This window comes from Triturus cristatus, chromosome 4_2, assembly GCF_964204655.1.
Source record: "Triturus cristatus chromosome 4_2, aTriCri1.1, whole genome shotgun sequence".
NCBI lineage: Eukaryota > Metazoa > Chordata > Amphibia > Caudata > Salamandridae > Triturus > Triturus cristatus.
This window is the reverse complement of record NC_140586.1, coordinates 871,062,793-871,082,182: the sequence shown is the minus strand read 5'-3', so window position 1 is coordinate 871,082,182 and position 19,390 is coordinate 871,062,793. Positions and strand designations below refer to the sequence as shown.

The following is a 19,390-nucleotide window of genomic DNA, read 5'->3' as shown; positions in this document are numbered from 1 at the left end:
GATGGTGTTGGGTCGGTGCTCTGGTCTTAGTCATTGAAGTTGTTGTAGAGTGTCCTGATCTTGTGGTGGAAGAAAAAGCTGAGTTTGTTGCAGAGGTCCTGGGAGGGAGAGACTTCGGAGGTTTCGTTGTGGGGTCTGGTGAATTCTTGTATGATGTTGAAGCGTTCCTTGGAGTTGCGGGAGTTGGAGAGGATTCTGTCCTGGATGAAGTTTCTCCTTGTAGATCTGATGAGTTGGTGGTGTGCCATCGTGGTGGCCCTGTGGTGCGTGCTTCTGGGATTTTGCTATTCCTCCATGTTTTCTCCAGTCGTCAGCACAAGCGCTTGGATTCTTGTAGGTCCGTGGTGAACCAGGTGGCTTTCGTGTTGTGTTGTCTGTCAGAGTTCTGGAGGAGGGCGAGCGTGTTCGCGCAGTCGACGACCCATTGGTGGAGGTCGTTGGCTGCGGAGTCATAGCTACAACGTTTATAGTTAATCAGGCGTTGACGTGTTGAGATATGTCATAGTGACTGTTAGTAGAAACAGTTGAGACAGGGTGAACATTTCCTATAGTATTAAACACTACTCGTAGCAAACCTGCCTTGAGCCTCACACGTTGAATGCATTTCAAAACGTGACACGCAGACATTTGGGGCTGCGATGAAAACATGAGGCTTTGCTATTTACAGGCTTTAACCAGAAGCTTTCATTTTGCACAATTAATTTATAGTTTGACCTTAATTTAGATTTAGTTCTCACTATTGAATGTGATTGTAACTTACAAAAATGTTTAAACGTGTGCATTAGTAGCATATATTTGCATAGAGTTTGTATTGAATTAACATGACATTTTATAGTGTAGAAACACAGAAAACAGCTCGTGATTTAGCTTCCTCGGAGCGCTCCAATTTGACCTTCCAGATAAAAGAGGAATGTGCCTCTCGTGTGAATGAAAGTCGCTTCGTGTAATTTACAGCATGTAACCTTGGAGCCTTATCGTATTTTGTTGCTGGTAAAATGTTTGGAAACAAAGCCTCATTTATTTCTTTGCCTTAAAGAGAGCAGAAAAGCACATGCATTTTAAAATGTATTGCCGGATTATGTTTTAATGATTCCTGCTTCAATAATAAGTTCTTTTACAGCTAATTTAATGTGTTTTGTTAAAATTAAAGATTTCTTTAACGGAAGGATAGGAAATAAAGTAATTTTTAAAAGAAAGATACAAATGTGCCGTGAGAACAGAGCCTGATGGACGGCGTGTGAACAGCAGAGAGGGCGGGGATGTATTTCTGGAGAATGCTGGATTACAATTGGATGAAGAACGAAGAGCATGCCACATGCTTTGATACATTTTTTCAAATCTATAAACACGTTCCTAATTTAGGAGTTTTAGTCTTAGATGCAGAACTGAAGGGAGCAGAGCAGAAGTGATTTGCAGGAGAGGGCAGACTTTGATGGAGAGCAGAACAGATTCAGACGAGGGCAGATTAGATTCAGGCTGTGTTCTATTTTGACTTTTATTAAAAACCTCAAGCTTTATGCTTTGACTAACTGGCTTTGCCAAGGCTTATTTGCTATATGCTTTAGTTCTCTTTATGGAAGATTCTGCAATTATTAATTATTGGTTTAGCTGCATGCTAATCTTACTCTTGCTTTATTTTGAACTTTTCATGAGTTTTGACTGACATCGTTTGAGCCACATTTCTTAGAATATGGAACGTGCTGTATGCACATTATAATATGTTCTGCACTGACTTTATTTTTTAATTATCAATTCTGTAATCTGAGTGATATATGACCAATGAATAATGACTCAGCAAATCTTAAACTTTAATTAGAAAATAAAACCCTTTAAAACTCCTCACAATCTCTCATTACTGATAAAAACAAATGTAATTGTATTTGATTATTTGCCTGTGTTTATGAAGGAGCTTTTGGTCAAAATAGGGTGGCCAAGATTCATCACCTTGAGAATAGATATTAGCGTGGAAAAAAGGGTGATGGTAATTAAAGGTAATTGTGCCACATTTATGAAATTTTCCAAAGAGAGATTACAGCGAGATTTCAGAAATCATTGCATAATGCTTACTAACAGCTTCTTTCTCAAGAAACAAAAAATATGGACATAGGTAGTTAAAATGTGACCTAAAATACCATCTAAGGGCCATATTATCAAGTACGGCGATAACATTATTGCCGCTTTAGCTGCAGGAAACTGCCGCTAAAGCGGTGATAATGTGCTTGATAATATGCCCTTGTGAATTCCCATAGAAGCCCAGGTTCTGGTGTCAACATGGGCTTCTATGGGAATTCTCAAGGGCATATTATCAAGCCCATTATCGTCGCTTTAGCAGCAGTTTTCTGCCGCTAAAGCGGCGATAATTTTACGCCGTGCTTGATAATATGCCTCTAAATTTGGCTGAGTTGTTAAGTTAGCACTTTTTGTGTCTTCGGTAAGCAGAGTTCACATTTTTGTGTTGACTTTCTTCACAATAACAAGATTGTGCTATTTCTGTCTATTTTCAAGTTTATGCTATTCAACAAACTACAAAATGAATTCTGCTAAAAATATGAACTAAATACATTATTATTCAATACCAGGGCCAGCATATTTGTAAAGTTGCATGCCCCTATGTAAAAAATTAAAAAAAGAAATGTGAAGACAAGTACACTATTTGCTCTTAGCACTGGGACTGTTGCAAAGTGGGATAGTCTTACAGCTTTTGATCAGTGGCATTTCCCTGTTCCCAGCTCTTTGAGCTCTGTCTTTGTTTTTCCTACTCTCTTCCTTTTCCTACTCACCTAAACTTTCTTCCCCATTTTCCAGGGTATCTGGAGTCTGAGTTAGCAGACATGCAGCGGGAGCACCTGCAGCAGACCGCCCAGTTGCAGGCTGAAATCGAGATGCTGAAACAGAACTCTATGAGAGTATATCCTCAGCCGGGCGGGCAGGCCCTGCCTCGGCTGCCGCCCCCTAAGGCACCTCCTCCTGCGCTGCTGCCGCCTGCTCAGACCCGCCCAGCCCCGCCGATGCACCCTCCAGGAATATTTGAGCCTTCCTTCCTGGCCAGTGGGACGGTGAGCCTCTGTTAAGGATAGAAGTGTTTCAGATTGTATGTTGTTTATGTTTACTTACCAGTGCTTTAAATGGGCAGGTACTCTTGGATACTCAATACCTGCACTTCTTTAATTTGGAAGGGATAGCTCAACACTTCTCAGCACTGTTCCAATGCTTTTAATGGGAGAAGTCTCAGCAGAAAACAAGTAATCTGCAACAAGGGGTCCTGTACTTCAATATTTGTATTTCAAGCACTGACTTAATCCTTTTTGTTTCTTGATCGGCTGTGAATATTGTGGTGGAGAGTCGCTGCATCATGTTTAGTTTTTTACTTGAGTGATTTAATTGACTTGGAATGCAAACAGAGATATGCAGTCCTAGGGTTGGCATATAGAAGAGGTAACCTTTTTTGTATTTTTTGCAACCTTTTTTGTTCCTCCGAGTTTATGGAAGAGGAAATTTGCAAGGTTACGAAGATTTTTGCTTTGCCTTATTTGTATGAAAAAACAAAACTATTGTGGCAATTTATATCACATTATGCTTATTTAATTTAACAAAATATTTCTTCATAAGATAAACTTTGCAGAAAAGAGATATGCCTTCATTAGGAGTTGGTTGGAAATTCCAGTTCAGCACCATCTGCAGTTCAAGCAGTAAGTAGTACATTTTGTAGAGAAGCCCACACCTCCTGGATCTTCCCCAGACACATTTCATCAGTGAAAAGCAGGTGGTACATTCCTGGGAGAGGCTGCTATGAATGATGACAAACCTGTGAAAACTGAAAGCTCAGGCTGCAAAGGGTAACCTTGCAGAGAAGAGTAGAAGGCTGCTGACATTTTCAGACACAGCTGGGTTTAATGGAGTAAAAATGATCATGCAGTGTACAGTGTACAAGGGTGAATTTAAACTAAGAAAATTTACAGCCTTTGTAAAACTTTATTTACAAAATAAAAATAAAACTTGCTTCCTCCCCTGTATAGTTCCATTCTCAAAGACCTCAGAGGATCAGTCCCAGGTGGTCGCTCCCTCTGTCTATAACAGAATGGGTGACTCCCATAATCTTTGACCTGAATGTGGAGTGTGCCATGTGACGCAAGGTGTGTCACTCCAGAACCACACGTATCTCTTTGCCTCCACATCTGGGGATTAATGTCAAAGAAAACAAATGACTAATTTCAACATAATCACCTCTCTTCTTCTTATTTGAATACTCATGAATAGATGTATTTTGGCAGCCCAGGGGTCTTTAATGAGGTTCTACAGAGCTTCTTTCATTGAGACACATCAGGCATGTGAATCAGAAGCCTATTGTTAGAACTTTATTAGAACTGCAGAAAATGTATAAGAATGAAGTTGGTTTGCAAGAGAAGATTTGTAAACAGGAAAGGGAAAAGATGCCAGAAATATCTCACAAAATGATGCCAACTTGACCAAAGGGTTACCATCCCATTGGGGGAGACAGCTCAAAGCAACTGCATATTTTCCAGTGTCTTGGGCCCAGAATCATTGGGTCCACATACTCCAGAAGACTCGCAAAATAGCATCATTACGTAAATAAGCAACCACTAATAAGTTGTAGAGTACAAAATAAGTTTATATTTGCCTATTTCCAAAGACTGATTGGAACAGCTTTGATGCATTTTTACATTCCCTGTACCTTATTTAAGGTCTGGCAAATGACCCACTGTCCCAGCAGGTCAATGGTGCGCAAACCCTCCTTACAGAGGACCTCTGGCCAAAAACAGAGATCTCTGCCCGTCTGGCAGGGATCTCTGTATCTTCACTGGAGCACTGAAGAAGGCAGGGATCTCTGTATCTTGAATGGAGCACTGAAGAAGGCAGAGATCTCCGTATCTTCAGTGGAGCACTGAAGAAGGCAGAGATCTCCGTATCTTCAGTGGAGCACTGAAGAAGGCAGGGATATCCATATCTTAAGTGGAGCACTGAAGAAGGCAGAGATCTCCCTATCTTCAGTTGAGCACTGAAGAAGGCAGAGATCTCCGTATCTTCAGTGGAGCACTGAAGAAGTCAGGGATATACGTATCTTCACTGGAGCACTGAAGAAGGCAGGGATCTCCGTATCTTCAGCGGAGCACTGAAGATCTTTAGTGGAGCACTGAAGAAGGCAGAGATATCCGTATCTTGACTGTAGCACTGAAGAAGGCAGGGATCTCTGTATCTTGACTGGAGCACTGAAGAAGGCAGGGATCTCTGTATCTTCACTGGAGCACTGAAGAAGGCAGAGATCTCCGTATCTTCAGTGGAGCACTGAAGAAGGCAGGGATCTCCGTATCTTCAGTGGAGCACTGAAGATCTTCAGTGGAGCACTAAAGAAGGCAGGGGTCTCCGTATCTTCAGTGGAGCACTGAAGAAGGCAGAGATCTTCGTATCTTCAGTGGACACTGAAGAAGGCAGGGATCTCTGTATCTTCAGTGGAGCACTGAAGAAGGCAGAGATTTCCGTATCTTCAGTGGAGCACTGTAGAAGTCAGGGATATACGTATCTTCACTGGAGCTCTGAAGAAGGCAGGGGTCTCCGTATCTTCAGTGGAGCACTGAAGAAGGCAGAGATCTTCGTATCTTCAGTGGACACTGAAGAAGGCAGGGATCTCTGTATCTTCAGTGGAGCACTGAAGAAGGCAGAGATTTCCGTATCTTCAGTGGAGCACTGAAGAAGGCAGGGATCTCCGTATCTTCAGTGGAGCACTGAAGAAGGGAGGGATCTCCATATCTTTAGTGGAGCACTGAAGAAGGCAGGGATCTCCGTATCTTCAGTGGAGCACTGAAGAAGGCAGGGATCTCCGTATCTTCAGTGGAGCACTGAAGAAGGGAGGGATCTCCATATCTTTAGTGGAGCACTGAAGAAGGCAGGGATCTCTGTATCTTCAGTGGAGCACTGAAGAAGGCAGAAATCTCTGTATCTTCAGTGGAGCACTGAAGAAGGCAGGGATCTCCGTATCTTCAGTGGAGCACTGAAGAAGGGAGGGATCTCCATATCTTTAGTGGAGCACTGAAGAAGGCAGGGATCTCTGTATCTTCAGTGGAGCACTGAAGAAGGCAGAAATCTCTGTATCTTCAGTGGAGCACTGAAGAAGGCAGGGATCTCTGTATCTTCAGTGGAGCACTGAAGAAGGCAGAAATCTCTGTATCTTCAGTGGAGCACTGAAGAAGGCAGGGATCTCTGTATCTTCAGTGGAGCACTGAAGAAGGCAGAAATCTCTGTATCTTCAGTGGAGCACTGAAGAAGGCAGGGATCTCTGTATCTTCAGTGGAGCACTGAAGAAGGCAGAAATCTCCGTATCTTCAGTGGAGCACTGAAGAAGGCAGGGATCTCTGTATCTTCAGTGGAGCACTGAAGAAGGCAGGGATCTCCGTATCTTCAGTGGAGCACTGAAGAAGGCAGGGATCTCCGTATCTTCAGTGGAGCACTGAAGAAGGCAGGGATCTCCGTATCTTCAGTGGAGCACTGAAGAAGGCAGGGATCTCTGTATCTTCAGTGGAGCACTGAAGAAGGCAGGGATCTCCGTATCTTCAGTGGAACACTGAAGAAGGCAGGGATCTCTGTATCTTCAGTGGAGCACTGAAGATCTTCAGTGGAGCACTGAAGAAGGCAGGGGTCTCCGTATCTTCAGTGGAGCACTGAAGAAGGCAGGGATCTCCGTATCTTCAGTGGAGCACTGAAGATCTTCAGTGGAGCACTGAAGAAGGCAGAGATCTTCGTATCTTCAGTGGACACTGAAGAAGGCAGGGATCTCTGTATCTTCAGTGGAGCACTGAAGAAGGCAGAGATTTCCGTATCTTCAGTGGAGCACTGAAGAAGGCAGGGATCTCCGTATCTTCAGTGGAGCACTGAAGAAGGCAGGGATCTCTGTATCTTGAATGGAGCACTGAAGAAGGCAGAGATCTCCGTATCTTCAGTGGAGCACTGAAGAAGGCAGAGATCTCCGTATCTTCAGTGGAGCACTGAAGAAGGCAGGGATATCCATATCTTAAGTGGAGCACTGAAGAAGGCAGAGATCTCCCTATCTTCAGTTGAGCACTGAAGAAGGCAGAGATCTCCGTATCTTCAGTGGAGCACTGAAGAAGTCAGGGATATACGTATCTTCACTGGAGCACTGAAGAAGGCAGGGATCTCCGTATCTTCAGCGGAGCACTGAAGATCTTTAGTGGAGCACTGAAGAAGGCAGAGATATCCGTATCTTGACTGTAGCACTGAAGAAGGCAGGGATCTCTGTATCTTGACTGGAGCACTGAAGAAGGCAGGGATCTCTGTATCTTCACTGGAGCACTGAAGAAGGCAGAGATCTCCGTATCTTCAGTGGAGCACTGAAGAAGGCAGGGATCTCCGTATCTTCAGTGGAGCACTGAAGATCTTCAGTGGAGCACTAAAGAAGGCAGGGGTCTCCGTATCTTCAGTGGAGCACTGAAGAAGGCAGAGATCTTCGTATCTTCAGTGGACACTGAAGAAGGCAGGGATCTCTGTATCTTCAGTGGAGCACTGAAGAAGGCAGAGATTTCCGTATCTTCAGTGGAGCACTGTAGAAGTCAGGGATATACGTATCTTCACTGGAGCTCTGAAGAAGGCAGGGGTCTCCGTATCTTCAGTGGAGCACTGAAGAAGGCAGAGATCTTCGTATCTTCAGTGGACACTGAAGAAGGCAGGGATCTCTGTATCTTCAGTGGAGCACTGAAGAAGGCAGAGATTTCCGTATCTTCAGTGGAGCACTGAAGAAGGCAGGGATCTCCGTATCTTCAGTGGAGCACTGAAGAAGGGAGGGATCTCCATATCTTTAGTGGAGCACTGAAGAAGGCAGGGATCTCCGTATCTTCAGTGGAGCACTGAAGAAGGCAGGGATCTCCGTATCTTCAGTGGAGCACTGAAGAAGGGAGGGATCTCCATATCTTTAGTGGAGCACTGAAGAAGGCAGGGATCTCTGTATCTTCAGTGGAGCACTGAAGAAGGCAGAAATCTCTGTATCTTCAGTGGAGCACTGAAGAAGGCAGGGATCTCCGTATCTTCAGTGGAGCACTGAAGAAGGGAGGGATCTCCATATCTTTAGTGGAGCACTGAAGAAGGCAGGGATCTCTGTATCTTCAGTGGAGCACTGAAGAAGGCAGAAATCTCTGTATCTTCAGTGGAGCACTGAAGAAGGCAGGGATCTCTGTATCTTCAGTGGAGCACTGAAGAAGGCAGAAATCTCTGTATCTTCAGTGGAGCACTGAAGAAGGCAGGGATCTCTGTATCTTCAGTGGAGCACTGAAGAAGGCAGAAATCTCTGTATCTTCAGTGGAGCACTGAAGAAGGCAGGGATCTCTGTATCTTCAGTGGAGCACTGAAGAAGGCAGAAATCTCCGTATCTTCAGTGGAGCACTGAAGAAGGCAGGGATCTCTGTATCTTCAGTGGAGCACTGAAGAAGGCAGGGATCTCCGTATCTTCAGTGGAGCACTGAAGAAGGCAGGGATCTCCGTATCTTCAGTGGAGCACTGAAGAAGGCAGGGATCTCCGTATCTTCAGTGGAGCACTGAAGAAGGCAGGGATCTCTGTATCTTCAGTGGAGCACTGAAGAAGGCAGGGATCTCCGTATCTTCAGTGGAACACTGAAGAAGGCAGGGATCTCTGTATCTTCAGTGGAGCACTGAAGATCTTCAGTGGAGCACTGAAGAAGGCAGGGGTCTCCGTATCTTCAGTGGAGCACTGAAGAAGGCAGGGATCTCCGTATCTTCAGTGGAGCACTGAAGATCTTCAGTGGAGCACTGAAGAAGGCAGAGATCTTCGTATCTTCAGTGGACACTGAAGAAGGCAGGGATCTCTGTATCTTCAGTGGAGCACTGAAGAAGGCAGAGATTTCCGTATCTTCAGTGGAGCACTGAAGAAGGCAGGGATCTCCGTATCTTCAGTGGAGCACTGAAGAAGGGAGGGATCTCCATATCTTTAGTGGAGCACTGAAGAAGGCAGGGATCTCCGTATCTTCAGTGGAGCACTGAAGAAGGCAGAGAGCTCTGTATCTTCAGTGGAGCACTGAAGAAGGCAGGGATCTCCGTATCTTCAGTGGAGCACTGAAGATCTTCAGTGGAGCACTGAAGAAGGCAGGGGTCTCCGTATCTTCAGTGGAGCACTGAAGAAGGCAGGGATCTCCGTATCTTCAGTGGAGCACTGAAGATCTTCAGTGGAGCACTGAAGAAGGCAGAGATCTTCGTATCTTCAGTGGACACTGAAGAAGGCAGGGATCTCTGTATCTTCAGTGGAGCACTAAAGAAGGCAGAGATTTCCGTATATTCAGTGGAGCACTGAAGAAGGCAGGGATCTCCGTATCTTCAGTGGAGCACTGAAGAAGGCAGGGATCTCCATATCTTTAGTGGAGCACTGAAGAAGGCAGGGATCTCCGTATCTTCAGTGGAGCACTGAAGAAGGCAGAGATCTCCGTATCTTCAGTGGAGCACTGAAGAAGGCAGAGATCTCTGTATCTTCAGTGGAGCACTGAAGAAGGCAGGGATCTCGGTATCTTCAGTGGAGCACTGAAGAAGGCAGAAATCTCTGTATCTTCAGTGGAGCACTGAAGAAGGCAGGGATCTCGGTATCTTCAGTGGAGCACTGAAGAAGGCAGAAATCTCTGTATCTTCAGTGGAGCACTGAAGAAGGCAGGGATCTCCGTATCTTCAGTGGAGCACTGAAGAAGGGAGGGATCTCCATATCTTTAGTGGAGCACTGAAGAAGGCAGGGATCTCTGTATCTTCAGTGGAGCACTGAAGAAGGCAGAAATCTCTGTATCTTCAGTGGAGCACTGAAGAAGGCAGGGATCTCTGTATCTTCAGTGGAGCACTGAAGAAGGCAGAAATCTCTGTATCTTCAGTGGAGCACTGAAGAAGGCAGGGATCTCTGTTTCTTCAGTGGAGCACTGAAGAAGGCAGAAATCTCTGTATCTTCAGTGGAGCACTGAAGAAGGCAGGGATCTCTGTATCTTCAGTGGAGCACTGAAGAAGGCAGAAATCTCCGTATCTTCAGTGGAGCACTGAAGAAGGCAGGGATCTCTGTATCTTCAGTGGAGCACTGAAGAAGGCAGGGATCTCCGTATCTTCAGTGGAGCACTGAAGAAGGCAGGGATCTCCGTATCTTCAGTGGAGCACTGAAGAAGGCAGGGATCTCCGTATCTTCAGTGGAGCACTGAAGAAGGCAGGGATCTCTGTATCTTCAGTGGAGCACTGAAGAAGGCAGGGATCTCCGTATCTTCAGTGGAACACTGAAGAAGGCAGGGATCTCTGTATCTTCAGTGGAGCACTGAAGATCTTCAGTGGAGCACTGAAGAAGGCAGGGGTCTCCGTATCTTCAGTGGAGCACTGAAGAAGGCAGGGATCTCCGTATCTTCAGTGGAGCACTGAAGATCTTCAGTGGAGCACTGAAGAAGGCAGAGATCTTCGTATCTTCAGTGGACACTGAAGAAGGCAGGGATCTCTGTATCTTCAGTGGAGCACTGAAGAAGGCAGAGATTTCCGTATCTTCAGTGGAGCACTGAAGAAGGCAGGGATCTCCGTATCTTCAGTGGAGCACTGAAGAAGGGAGGGATCTCCATATCTTTAGTGGAGCACTGAAGAAGGCAGGGATCTCCGTATCTTCAGTGGAGCACTGAAGAAGGCAGAGAGCTCTGTATCTTCAGTGGAGCACTGAAGAAGGCAGGGATCTCCGTATCTTCAGTGGAGCACTGAAGATCTTCAGTGGAGCACTGAAGAAGGCAGGGGTCTCCGTATCTTCAGTGGAGCACTGAAGAAGGCAGGGATCTCCGTATCTTCAGTGGAGCACTGAAGATCTTCAGTGGAGCACTGAAGAAGGCAGAGATCTTCGTATCTTCAGTGGACACTGAAGAAGGCAGGGATCTCTGTATCTTCAGTGGAGCACTAAAGAAGGCAGAGATTTCCGTATATTCAGTGGAGCACTGAAGAAGGCAGGGATCTCCGTATCTTCAGTGGAGCACTGAAGAAGGCAGGGATCTCCATATCTTTAGTGGAGCACTGAAGAAGGCAGGGATCTCCGTATCTTCAGTGGAGCACTGAAGAAGGCAGAGATCTCCGTATCTTCAGTGGAGCACTGAAGAAGGCAGAGATCTCTGTATCTTCAGTGGAGCACTGAAGAAGGCAGGGATCTCGGTATCTTCAGTGGAGCACTGAAGAAGGCAGAAATCTCTGTATCTTCAGTGGAGCACTGAAGAAGGCAGGGATCTCGGTATCTTCAGTGGAGCACTGAAGAAGGCAGAAATCTCTGTATCTTCAGTGGAGCACTGAAGAAGGCAGGGATCTCGGTATCTTCAGTGGAGCACTGAAGAAGGCAGAGATCTCCGTATCTTCAGTGGAGCACTGAAGAAGGCAGGGATCTTCGTATCTTCAGTGGAGCACTGCTGCAGTGATCTTCCTACCAGTGACCACCATGTTTCTCATGGAGGTCCTAGGTAAGGAAGGCTACTGATGGTAGGGCAGGGCAACCACCACTATGTCCCGATAGTTCTTTGGTGAACTGACCATCTGATCAAGGGTGTCTGCTGGTGGAAACCCAGCGTTTCCACACTTCTAAATGGGGTGAAGTGAGCAAGTTTGGTGGAATGGTTGTACCTTTCCACTAAACTCCAAATGAATCCCAAAATCCGCGGAGAAATAATGTGAAATACTGTGGTCCTGGTCTAGTATTACCAGGTAACCAGCATTTAAAGGGCTGCCATGGGACCGGTCCAATATTTCAAGCTGGTATGGTCACGCATATGACAAGAGGTTAAATGGCCAGTATGAGACTGGCCTAAGCACAGTGCCAGGGGTCAAATTGTGGCCAGGGCACTGTTCCAGTATGACACAAGGGAGTAGGGGATGAGTGGCAGGTATGGGGCTGGTCCAGTATATCATAGGTAGGGGGGTTAAAATTGCTGACAGGATCCAATTGTGTTTTAACTTGTCTCCCACCTTTCTGTGAACAGATGTTTTGTTTCTCTTCTTATACCAGGAAGTGAAGAGGCCTCATACACCTGCAATGAGTAAACATTTGGTCAATCCACCGGATACCCTGGGACCAGCACCATATGACCCGGCGTAAGTCTCCTTCAAAGGATCAATTCAGAGCAAGGCAGGGTATGAGGCAGGGAGGGACCCACCGGCTCTGTATGGGAACTGAGTAACCAGGAGAAGGAGGTAGGACATGGGCACTTTCATCAGGAGGTCGGTTATCAGGAATATGGGGAAAGGGCACCACAGGAGACCTCTCCTCTTGAAATATCTCAGGGATATTCAAAGGTTCCTAAGTTGCCATTTTTACTTTCAGCAGTTAATTCCCCAAATCTCAACCATGACCCTGCCAATGGAACATATGGAACACCTGTGTGATCAAGAAGCAGGGTTTCATGGCCTAGCACATACCTTTCCATTACAACTCATGCTTCACTTTACCATTCATGCCCAAAGCATCCACAGCAAACGGTACTGAAACATTTCAGAATAACAAATAAAGCTGACCACCTTTGTCCCTTTCCCCTGCAAACTGGTGATTTCAGGGTGCAGCTACAGAATCACTGACTGTACCTTCCTGTCTACAAGAGATCATTCATGGAATGAAATTGTAAGATCATCGCATCCAAAGGGTGCCTATGTCTCACTGGAAACAGAAGTGTTCACAGAATTCTCGAAATTTGAACCAGCGACACTTTCATTAGATGAATTTTTAGATGTGGCAGGGGCAGATTTAGCTGTCTCACCAGCCTTACATAATGGAAATAAATTCATAAATACAATTGCTTACAGATATACATGCAGGTTTTGGATCAGCCCTCTTCATCCTTTGGACTAATGATTCACGGTCTGCTCAGGATAGCGTATCCTGTGGGCAAGGGGTTGGCCAACTTGAGGGACTGACTCTCTTACATTGTAAGTGATGCCATGTTGCATGACCACATGTGGACATTCGCCTCAAGGAAGTACTCCTGGGTGCCAGGACTTATGATCCAGTACTTTACCTGTGCTTTTTATTTCTTCTATTTGTCCTTTTTTTAGGGTTCTTTGTGTCAATCAATCAATCAATGACACTTGTAGAGCGCGCTACATACCCGTAGGGTCTCAAGGCGCTGGGGGGGGGGGGGGGTGCCGCTACTGCTCGAACAGCCAGGTCTTCAGCTTCTTCCTGAAGGAGAGGTGGTCTTGGGTCAGGCGCAGGTCGGGGGGGAGGGAGTTCCAGGTCTTGGCGGCCAGGTAGGAGAAGGACCTTCCTCCTGTAGTAGCTCTTCGGATGCAGGGGACGGCGGCGAGGGCGTGGTTGGCTGAGCGGAGGTGGCGTTTGGGGGCGTAGAAGTTGACTCGGCTGTTGAGGTAACTCGGGCCTCGGTCGTGTAGAGCTTTGTGTGCGTGGGTGAGGAGGCGGAAGGTGATTCTTTTGTTGACGGGGAGCCAGTGAAGGTCTCTCAGAGGTCCGGAGATGTGGCTGGTTCGTGGGATGTCGAGGATGAGTCTGGCTGAGGCGTTCTGGATCCGCTGGAGTCTCTTCTGGAGCTTGGCGGTGGTACCGGCGTAGAGGGCGTTGCCGTAGTCCAGACGGCTGGTGACGAGGGCCAGCCGTGTGTGTTTAAACTACGACTACATTACTGTAGTCGAAAGCCATCAGCACCTTTATTTTGGCACAATAAAAATGACCTTTCTCTGGGCCAAGCGTTAAAACTAAAAAGTGTTTTTTACAACAATTTAAAGTACACCTTTACACCTGTGTTCTAGAAAGCACCTCTACCGTACTATTAAAATTATATGCAATGGTAATTTTCTAAAATGTGCAATGTTTTTGCAAGCTAAAAGCCACTACATGTAGGTGGCAGCTTATATTTCTTTTTTTTCCTTCTTTCATTTCTTGTTAAGCATAGCTCCAGCTTGCAAAGGCCACACCTATTGGCTTTGCCAATGCTTGCTTGTCTAGTTTTCACATCATAGCCTGGTGAAGGTATATTCCAAAATGGTATTATAGTTCACTCGGGTCTTTCTCAGCCCATTGTTTCCTAACTGAGTTTTATGTCTGGGTATTTTTTCATCAGGGAATTCCTCGTTCTGCTCCAGCAACACCACCTGCCACTGACTTACAGCAGTAGGCACTGAGTTGTTGGAAAAAAAGGACTTTCAAGAAGGGCTCAATTGGATGGATAGCTCATTATTCCTACTGAATGAATACTGTTTCAAATCTGTAGATACATTCCTTGTGTCACACTAGAACGTGCTAGAGCGGAAACACCTATAAACCTTTGTCAGTCTTGATTACCAAACGCCCTCGAGGGCTTCATTCATACATGTTGTGGTCCCATTAAGAGCTGTGGCCAAGCCAGCAGGGTATTGTGACATGTGCCCACTCCTGATAAACCATGGGACATTCTTTCTTTAGATGGCAGTACTAAACTCCCAATCTCCAAATGTTGTCAGCTCCTGCTGTCGAATTTCAAAGTGAAACGAAAAGTGTTATTATTGACGGCCTTTCACCACTTGAAATCAAACATCTGCTTTTAAGAAGCATCATCAGTGCCTCATATCAGGGTCTTCAGTTTAATCCTCAATGGTGTTCAATAGTCTAGGATTGGTATTTTTTCCTGTTATCCACAATGCTAAAGGCAAATTGAAAGTGTGAACTTAACTACAGATGGTACACCAGCAGATTTCAGAATAATTGTGTTACTGTTTTCATCTAACAACCAAAATCAGTCATAAACAAGTCTGTGTCTTTTCATAATAAAATTCTATTATCCTTTGTGCAACTTGACAACATGTCATAAAGCCCTGGATCATCTTCAGTCAATTACAAAAACTTGTTTACCAATGTAAATTGGGAGACAAATAGTTTCTAGAGACTAATAACAAGTATAAGAAATAGGCAGTTAGCTATCAAAAATAGGGGCCAAATTATCTTTTTGGATATTGTGTCAGACTATCGATAAAAGATTTGCCTAAGCAGAGGTCACAGGTCAAGCTAAAGGCGTGTTACACTGGTCCGGTGACTGCACGTTATGTTTCTAATCAGACCTACACTGTCACCTTCTATGTAAAGAAAATCTGCCCATCCACATCTGACACTAATTGATGGTTGCTATAAATTAACTTTTTGAGAAATTATTTTCTGGGGACAGAACTTGTGAAAAGGAAACGAACAATGCAGTGCATTTACCCAGTTTAATTTTCCCCTTGACAGGAAAAAACGTTTGCTTGTAAAAAAGACACACTGAGCCCGATTCACAAAGGTAAACTTAGATGTTGTATCTAAACTTCTAGTCTACGACTGCAAATTCACAAAGGGAGTTTATGAGTACTATCTTTATGTCTCACTCGGGGCAGAGATCCGGCCCAGTGCGGACATAAAGATACTACTCGTAAACGCCCTTTGTGACTATCCAAAGTCGAAAACGTAGTCGCTTGATCTAACTTTAGAAAAAATGTCTAAGGTTACGACTACAAATTCACAAAGGGAGTTTATGAGTACTATCTTTATGTCTCACTCGGGGCAGAGATCCGGCCCATTGCGGACATAAAGATACTACTCGTAAACGCCCTTTGTGAATATCCAAAGTCGAAAACGTAGTCGCTTGGTCTAACTTTAGACCAAATGTCTAAGGTTACGACTACAAATTCACAAAGGGAGTTTACGAGTACTATTCTTATGTCTCACTCGGGGCAGAAATACGGCCCAGCGCGGACATAAAGATACTACTCGTAAACGCCCTTTGTGAATATCCAAAGTCATAAACTTAGTTCTTGGTCTGACTTTATACCAAACGTCTAAATTTACGACTGTAAATTCACAAAGGGCATTTACCAGAACTATCTTTATGTCTGCATTTGGGGTGGAGATCCGGCCCAGCGCGGACACAAAGATACTACTCGTAAACGCCCTTTGTGAATATCCAAAGTCATAAACTTAGTTCTTGGTCTGACTTTATACCAAACGTCTAAATTTACGACTGTAAATTCACAAAGGGCATTTACCAGTACTATTTTTATGTCTGCATTTGGGGTGGAGATCTGGCTCAAGCGCGGACATGAAGATACTATTCGTGAACGCCCTTTGTGAATATCCAAAGTCCTAAACTTAGTCTCTTGGTCTAAGTTTAGACCAAATGTCTAAGTTTACCTTTGTGACTCGTGCCCCCTGAGTGCAATAGGAACTGTCTGTTGAAGTCACTTGCATCCAATCCTCTATCTTCTGCAATCTCTTAGTATAGTGGGCAATATGTTCACTAGCAATTCTATTTTGGTGGTCTATTTAATGTGGCACAGACCATTTCTTTTGTATTTGAGTCTTCATATTGGTCCTACTTACATGCTCAACGACTGAACATTGTCTTTCTCAGGAAATGCACTGATATCTGTTGTGTGCACTCTAATGCCGACATGCTTCTTAAATGTATGTGCACAGAGCTCATTCTATTGTCCAGAGGCTCAAAAAGCCTGCACTGGGCTTCGGAGCGGTTTCTTTTAGTTATGGCGCTTGACATGGCTCAATGTCTTCAACCTTGTCTTTTGCATTGGTTTCTATTTGCATGTCTTTGGCCCTTTTGTGACACACTTTACTACAGGTGCCCTATATCACTCTGCAGTTCCCTCCTCAAATGATGTATTCTCTGCAGCTCTTCCTGGGGTTCTGCTCGCAGCTGTGAGCTCTGTTCCTGAGTGTCAACAGTCATCATTTATCAGAGTTTTAGATTCAACATATCTTTGGCATAGCTGGTGGCCTTCCAGATTTATCTGCACCCCCCTTATTTGTCACCCTTAAAAGTAATTTCTGGTGAAGAGTGAAAAGTTCACTCCTGTGTAATCATGACTGTTTATTGTCTGGCTTACTCTTTTCTCCCTCTCCTCTTATTGCCTCCACTCCTTCTGCAGTTACTTTACCTTCAGATCCCAGTCCATTCAGTTTATATGTACCATGACCTTTCTCTCCCCAGGGCTGGCTTTGTTGTGTTCTACGACTTCCTACTCGGACTGGACCCCACATTGTACACGGTGCGCCTGCTGACTGGACTCTACAGCAATGGACAGCAGATGGGAAGGCCTATCGCCCTTCCTGCCGTCGCCTGCCACATGGGTCAGTCGCCTCCTTATGTCATGGATGGCTGCAAGGGAAATACCGCAACGCTGTGTGCCAAGCAGCCCGTGCCCAGGTACATGCGATATGAGACCCCACTGGTGGGCCCCTCTGAGTGAATCTGTATGTGCATGCCAGTGTGTAAGACTACATGGTCTCCTGTTTGTGACTGGACTAGTGTTTTTGTATAGCCTACATTGTATAAATGATTGCCCTGGTGTGGGTACAAACCCCATGGCCCATCAAGGACACCCATACATCATGTAAAAAACCCAACTCACATATTAAGCTATAAGTGTTATTTGTACCACTCCTCCATCTGAGACATATTGTAGAGATGTATTTAAGCATGTTGCTCCTAGACAGCTTTTGGTGTAGATGACGTGGATCATTTTTCTTTCCTTTAGATCACCCCAGCCCCTCACAGGTCCAATACAAATTAAACACTGAACCACAAACCCAGGCCGTGAAACACACACATCAATGCACATGCTCAAGACAAATGACTCCATCTGTTGCATTTGCAAAGATCTGAACAAGCGCATTGGGCCGATGAACTCACTCTTGAGGCCACATCTCATTCAAGCCAAGGGAATGATCTGTGGGCAATTCTCTCTTACTTTCTCTCACCTCAAACCTCTATTTCTGGGACATAGTTCAGCTTTCAACCTACTTTGCGGGGAAAATGCGAAGTCACTGTCACTCTCTTACTGTACAATTAGCCTGTATGGGTCGTGAGCTGCAGCCCAGGGTAACGCACTAATATCAGCCGTGGTGTTACTCAGCTCCATACAGTGAGAATACCCAGGTGAGTGTTGTGACTAGGTCACACACATGGGTTGAATGCTTTACAAAGAGGGTGAAGGTACTCTGTGTGCATGCCCCATTAGCCCTGCAGATGATAGTGCTAGCAAGGTGTGGGGTAGCTGCTAGTTACGCTGGTCATGTGAGGACGGATCAGTGGGCATTGTGGCCCTACAAAATGCTGCAGACTCATGACAATAAAGCTTCATGGACCAAGAGGGTCAGGATTTTCAGATGCAGAGGTCTGTTGGAGAATTGTCCACTTTGCTGCTAAGCCAGTGTGCAATTAACTTAAGACCATATGTACTTTGTGAAGAAGAAGGTCACTCATCATTTCCATCTGTGTTACTTTCAGGGTCCGCCCTGTGGCCTCCATCTCTCTGGTGATCGAGCTCCAGGCCTCGGGAGGGTTTGACCCTTACGGGCAGGAGGTCCAGCGCATGTCGTCAAGAGGCTGGGCCAAGTTGGACCTCTTCGATCGGCACAACCAGGTGATCAGTGGCAGATGGAAGGTTCCCGTCCGTGCGCTTCCAGTGAAACCTGATCTGACCATGGGGCAGCTGAATGCTGTGCCACAGGTAAGCAGTGCTACATATTCTGTGGGATACACCACACTTCATGTCTTACACCGTAATCCTTGAAAATAGGCCTTGAGAACCTAGAGACATGCTGAGAGGATAGTCGCTGTGTCGCTTCGGCTCTCAGAAAGGAATTAAAGCAACAGTCATCTTGTGGTTCTCTTTATTCCTCTAAGTGTGGGTGATATCACCCAGTGGGGCATCTCCTGTTCTTATTGTGAGACCGTGTTTACTCTCTGTGCACTCTGGCTCTCTTGCATCTTGATGTCTGGGCTCCATAGAGAGCCAAAGGAGTGCTGGATCTTCAGGGAGCGGTATCAGCAGGACCAGCTCTGCATACAGCTCAAGGAACTGCAAGGTAGATGTTCTCATCTCACTCATCCTGGGGTGAACGTCTAACTCTGGACGGTGCCTGGGTGACCTCCTGCTTTGGATCCACTGCTCCTGAGCCTGGTACCTCTGCTGTCAACCCATTCAGACCTACTGATACTACACAAAGAGCAGGATATTTCACCCTAACAGGGTTACACGAGTTAGGCCACAAGCTAGAATCTGAGGGGCAGATTTACAAGCCCCTTACGCTACTTTTGCGTCACTTTTCCCATGTTAAAAGTGGCGCAAGGGGCTTGTAAATCTGCCCCTGAATGTTTAAATGGGAAGATTGGTCAAGAGGGGCTATAACCTCAGGTTGTCACGGTGTTTATTAAACAAATAGGGGCATATTAACAAGGGCTTTATTCCCGCTTTTTTGGCTTTCAAAGCCAAAGAAGCGGAGATAAAAATATCGCCCTATCAATAACAGGGTGCTAGCATGCAAAATCGCATGTTAGCACCCTTGTTCACTACGCTTCCCTTTGCATCTCTAATGAGATGCAAAGTGGGCGTTCCAGAGCAAAATAAT

General features: G+C 45.5%; 1 protein-coding gene across 2 annotated transcripts in view; it reads left to right on the top strand.

The window, feature by feature from the left end:
* The window catches only part of CCDC17 (coiled-coil domain containing 17), a 507,736-nt gene that overhangs the window by 199,316 nt on the left and 289,030 nt on the right, over window positions 1-19,390 (top strand). For both annotated transcript variants that reach the window (XM_085602872.1, XM_085602873.1), the window contains exons 9-12: window positions 2,806-3,056; window positions 12,017-12,102; window positions 16,968-17,183; window positions 18,267-18,489. In XM_085602872.1, coding sequence (XP_085458998.1) covers window positions 2,806-3,056; window positions 12,017-12,102; window positions 16,968-17,183; window positions 18,267-18,489 — 776 coding nt within the window. The remainder of the gene's footprint in view (window positions 1-2,805; window positions 3,057-12,016; window positions 12,103-16,967; window positions 17,184-18,266; window positions 18,490-19,390) is intronic.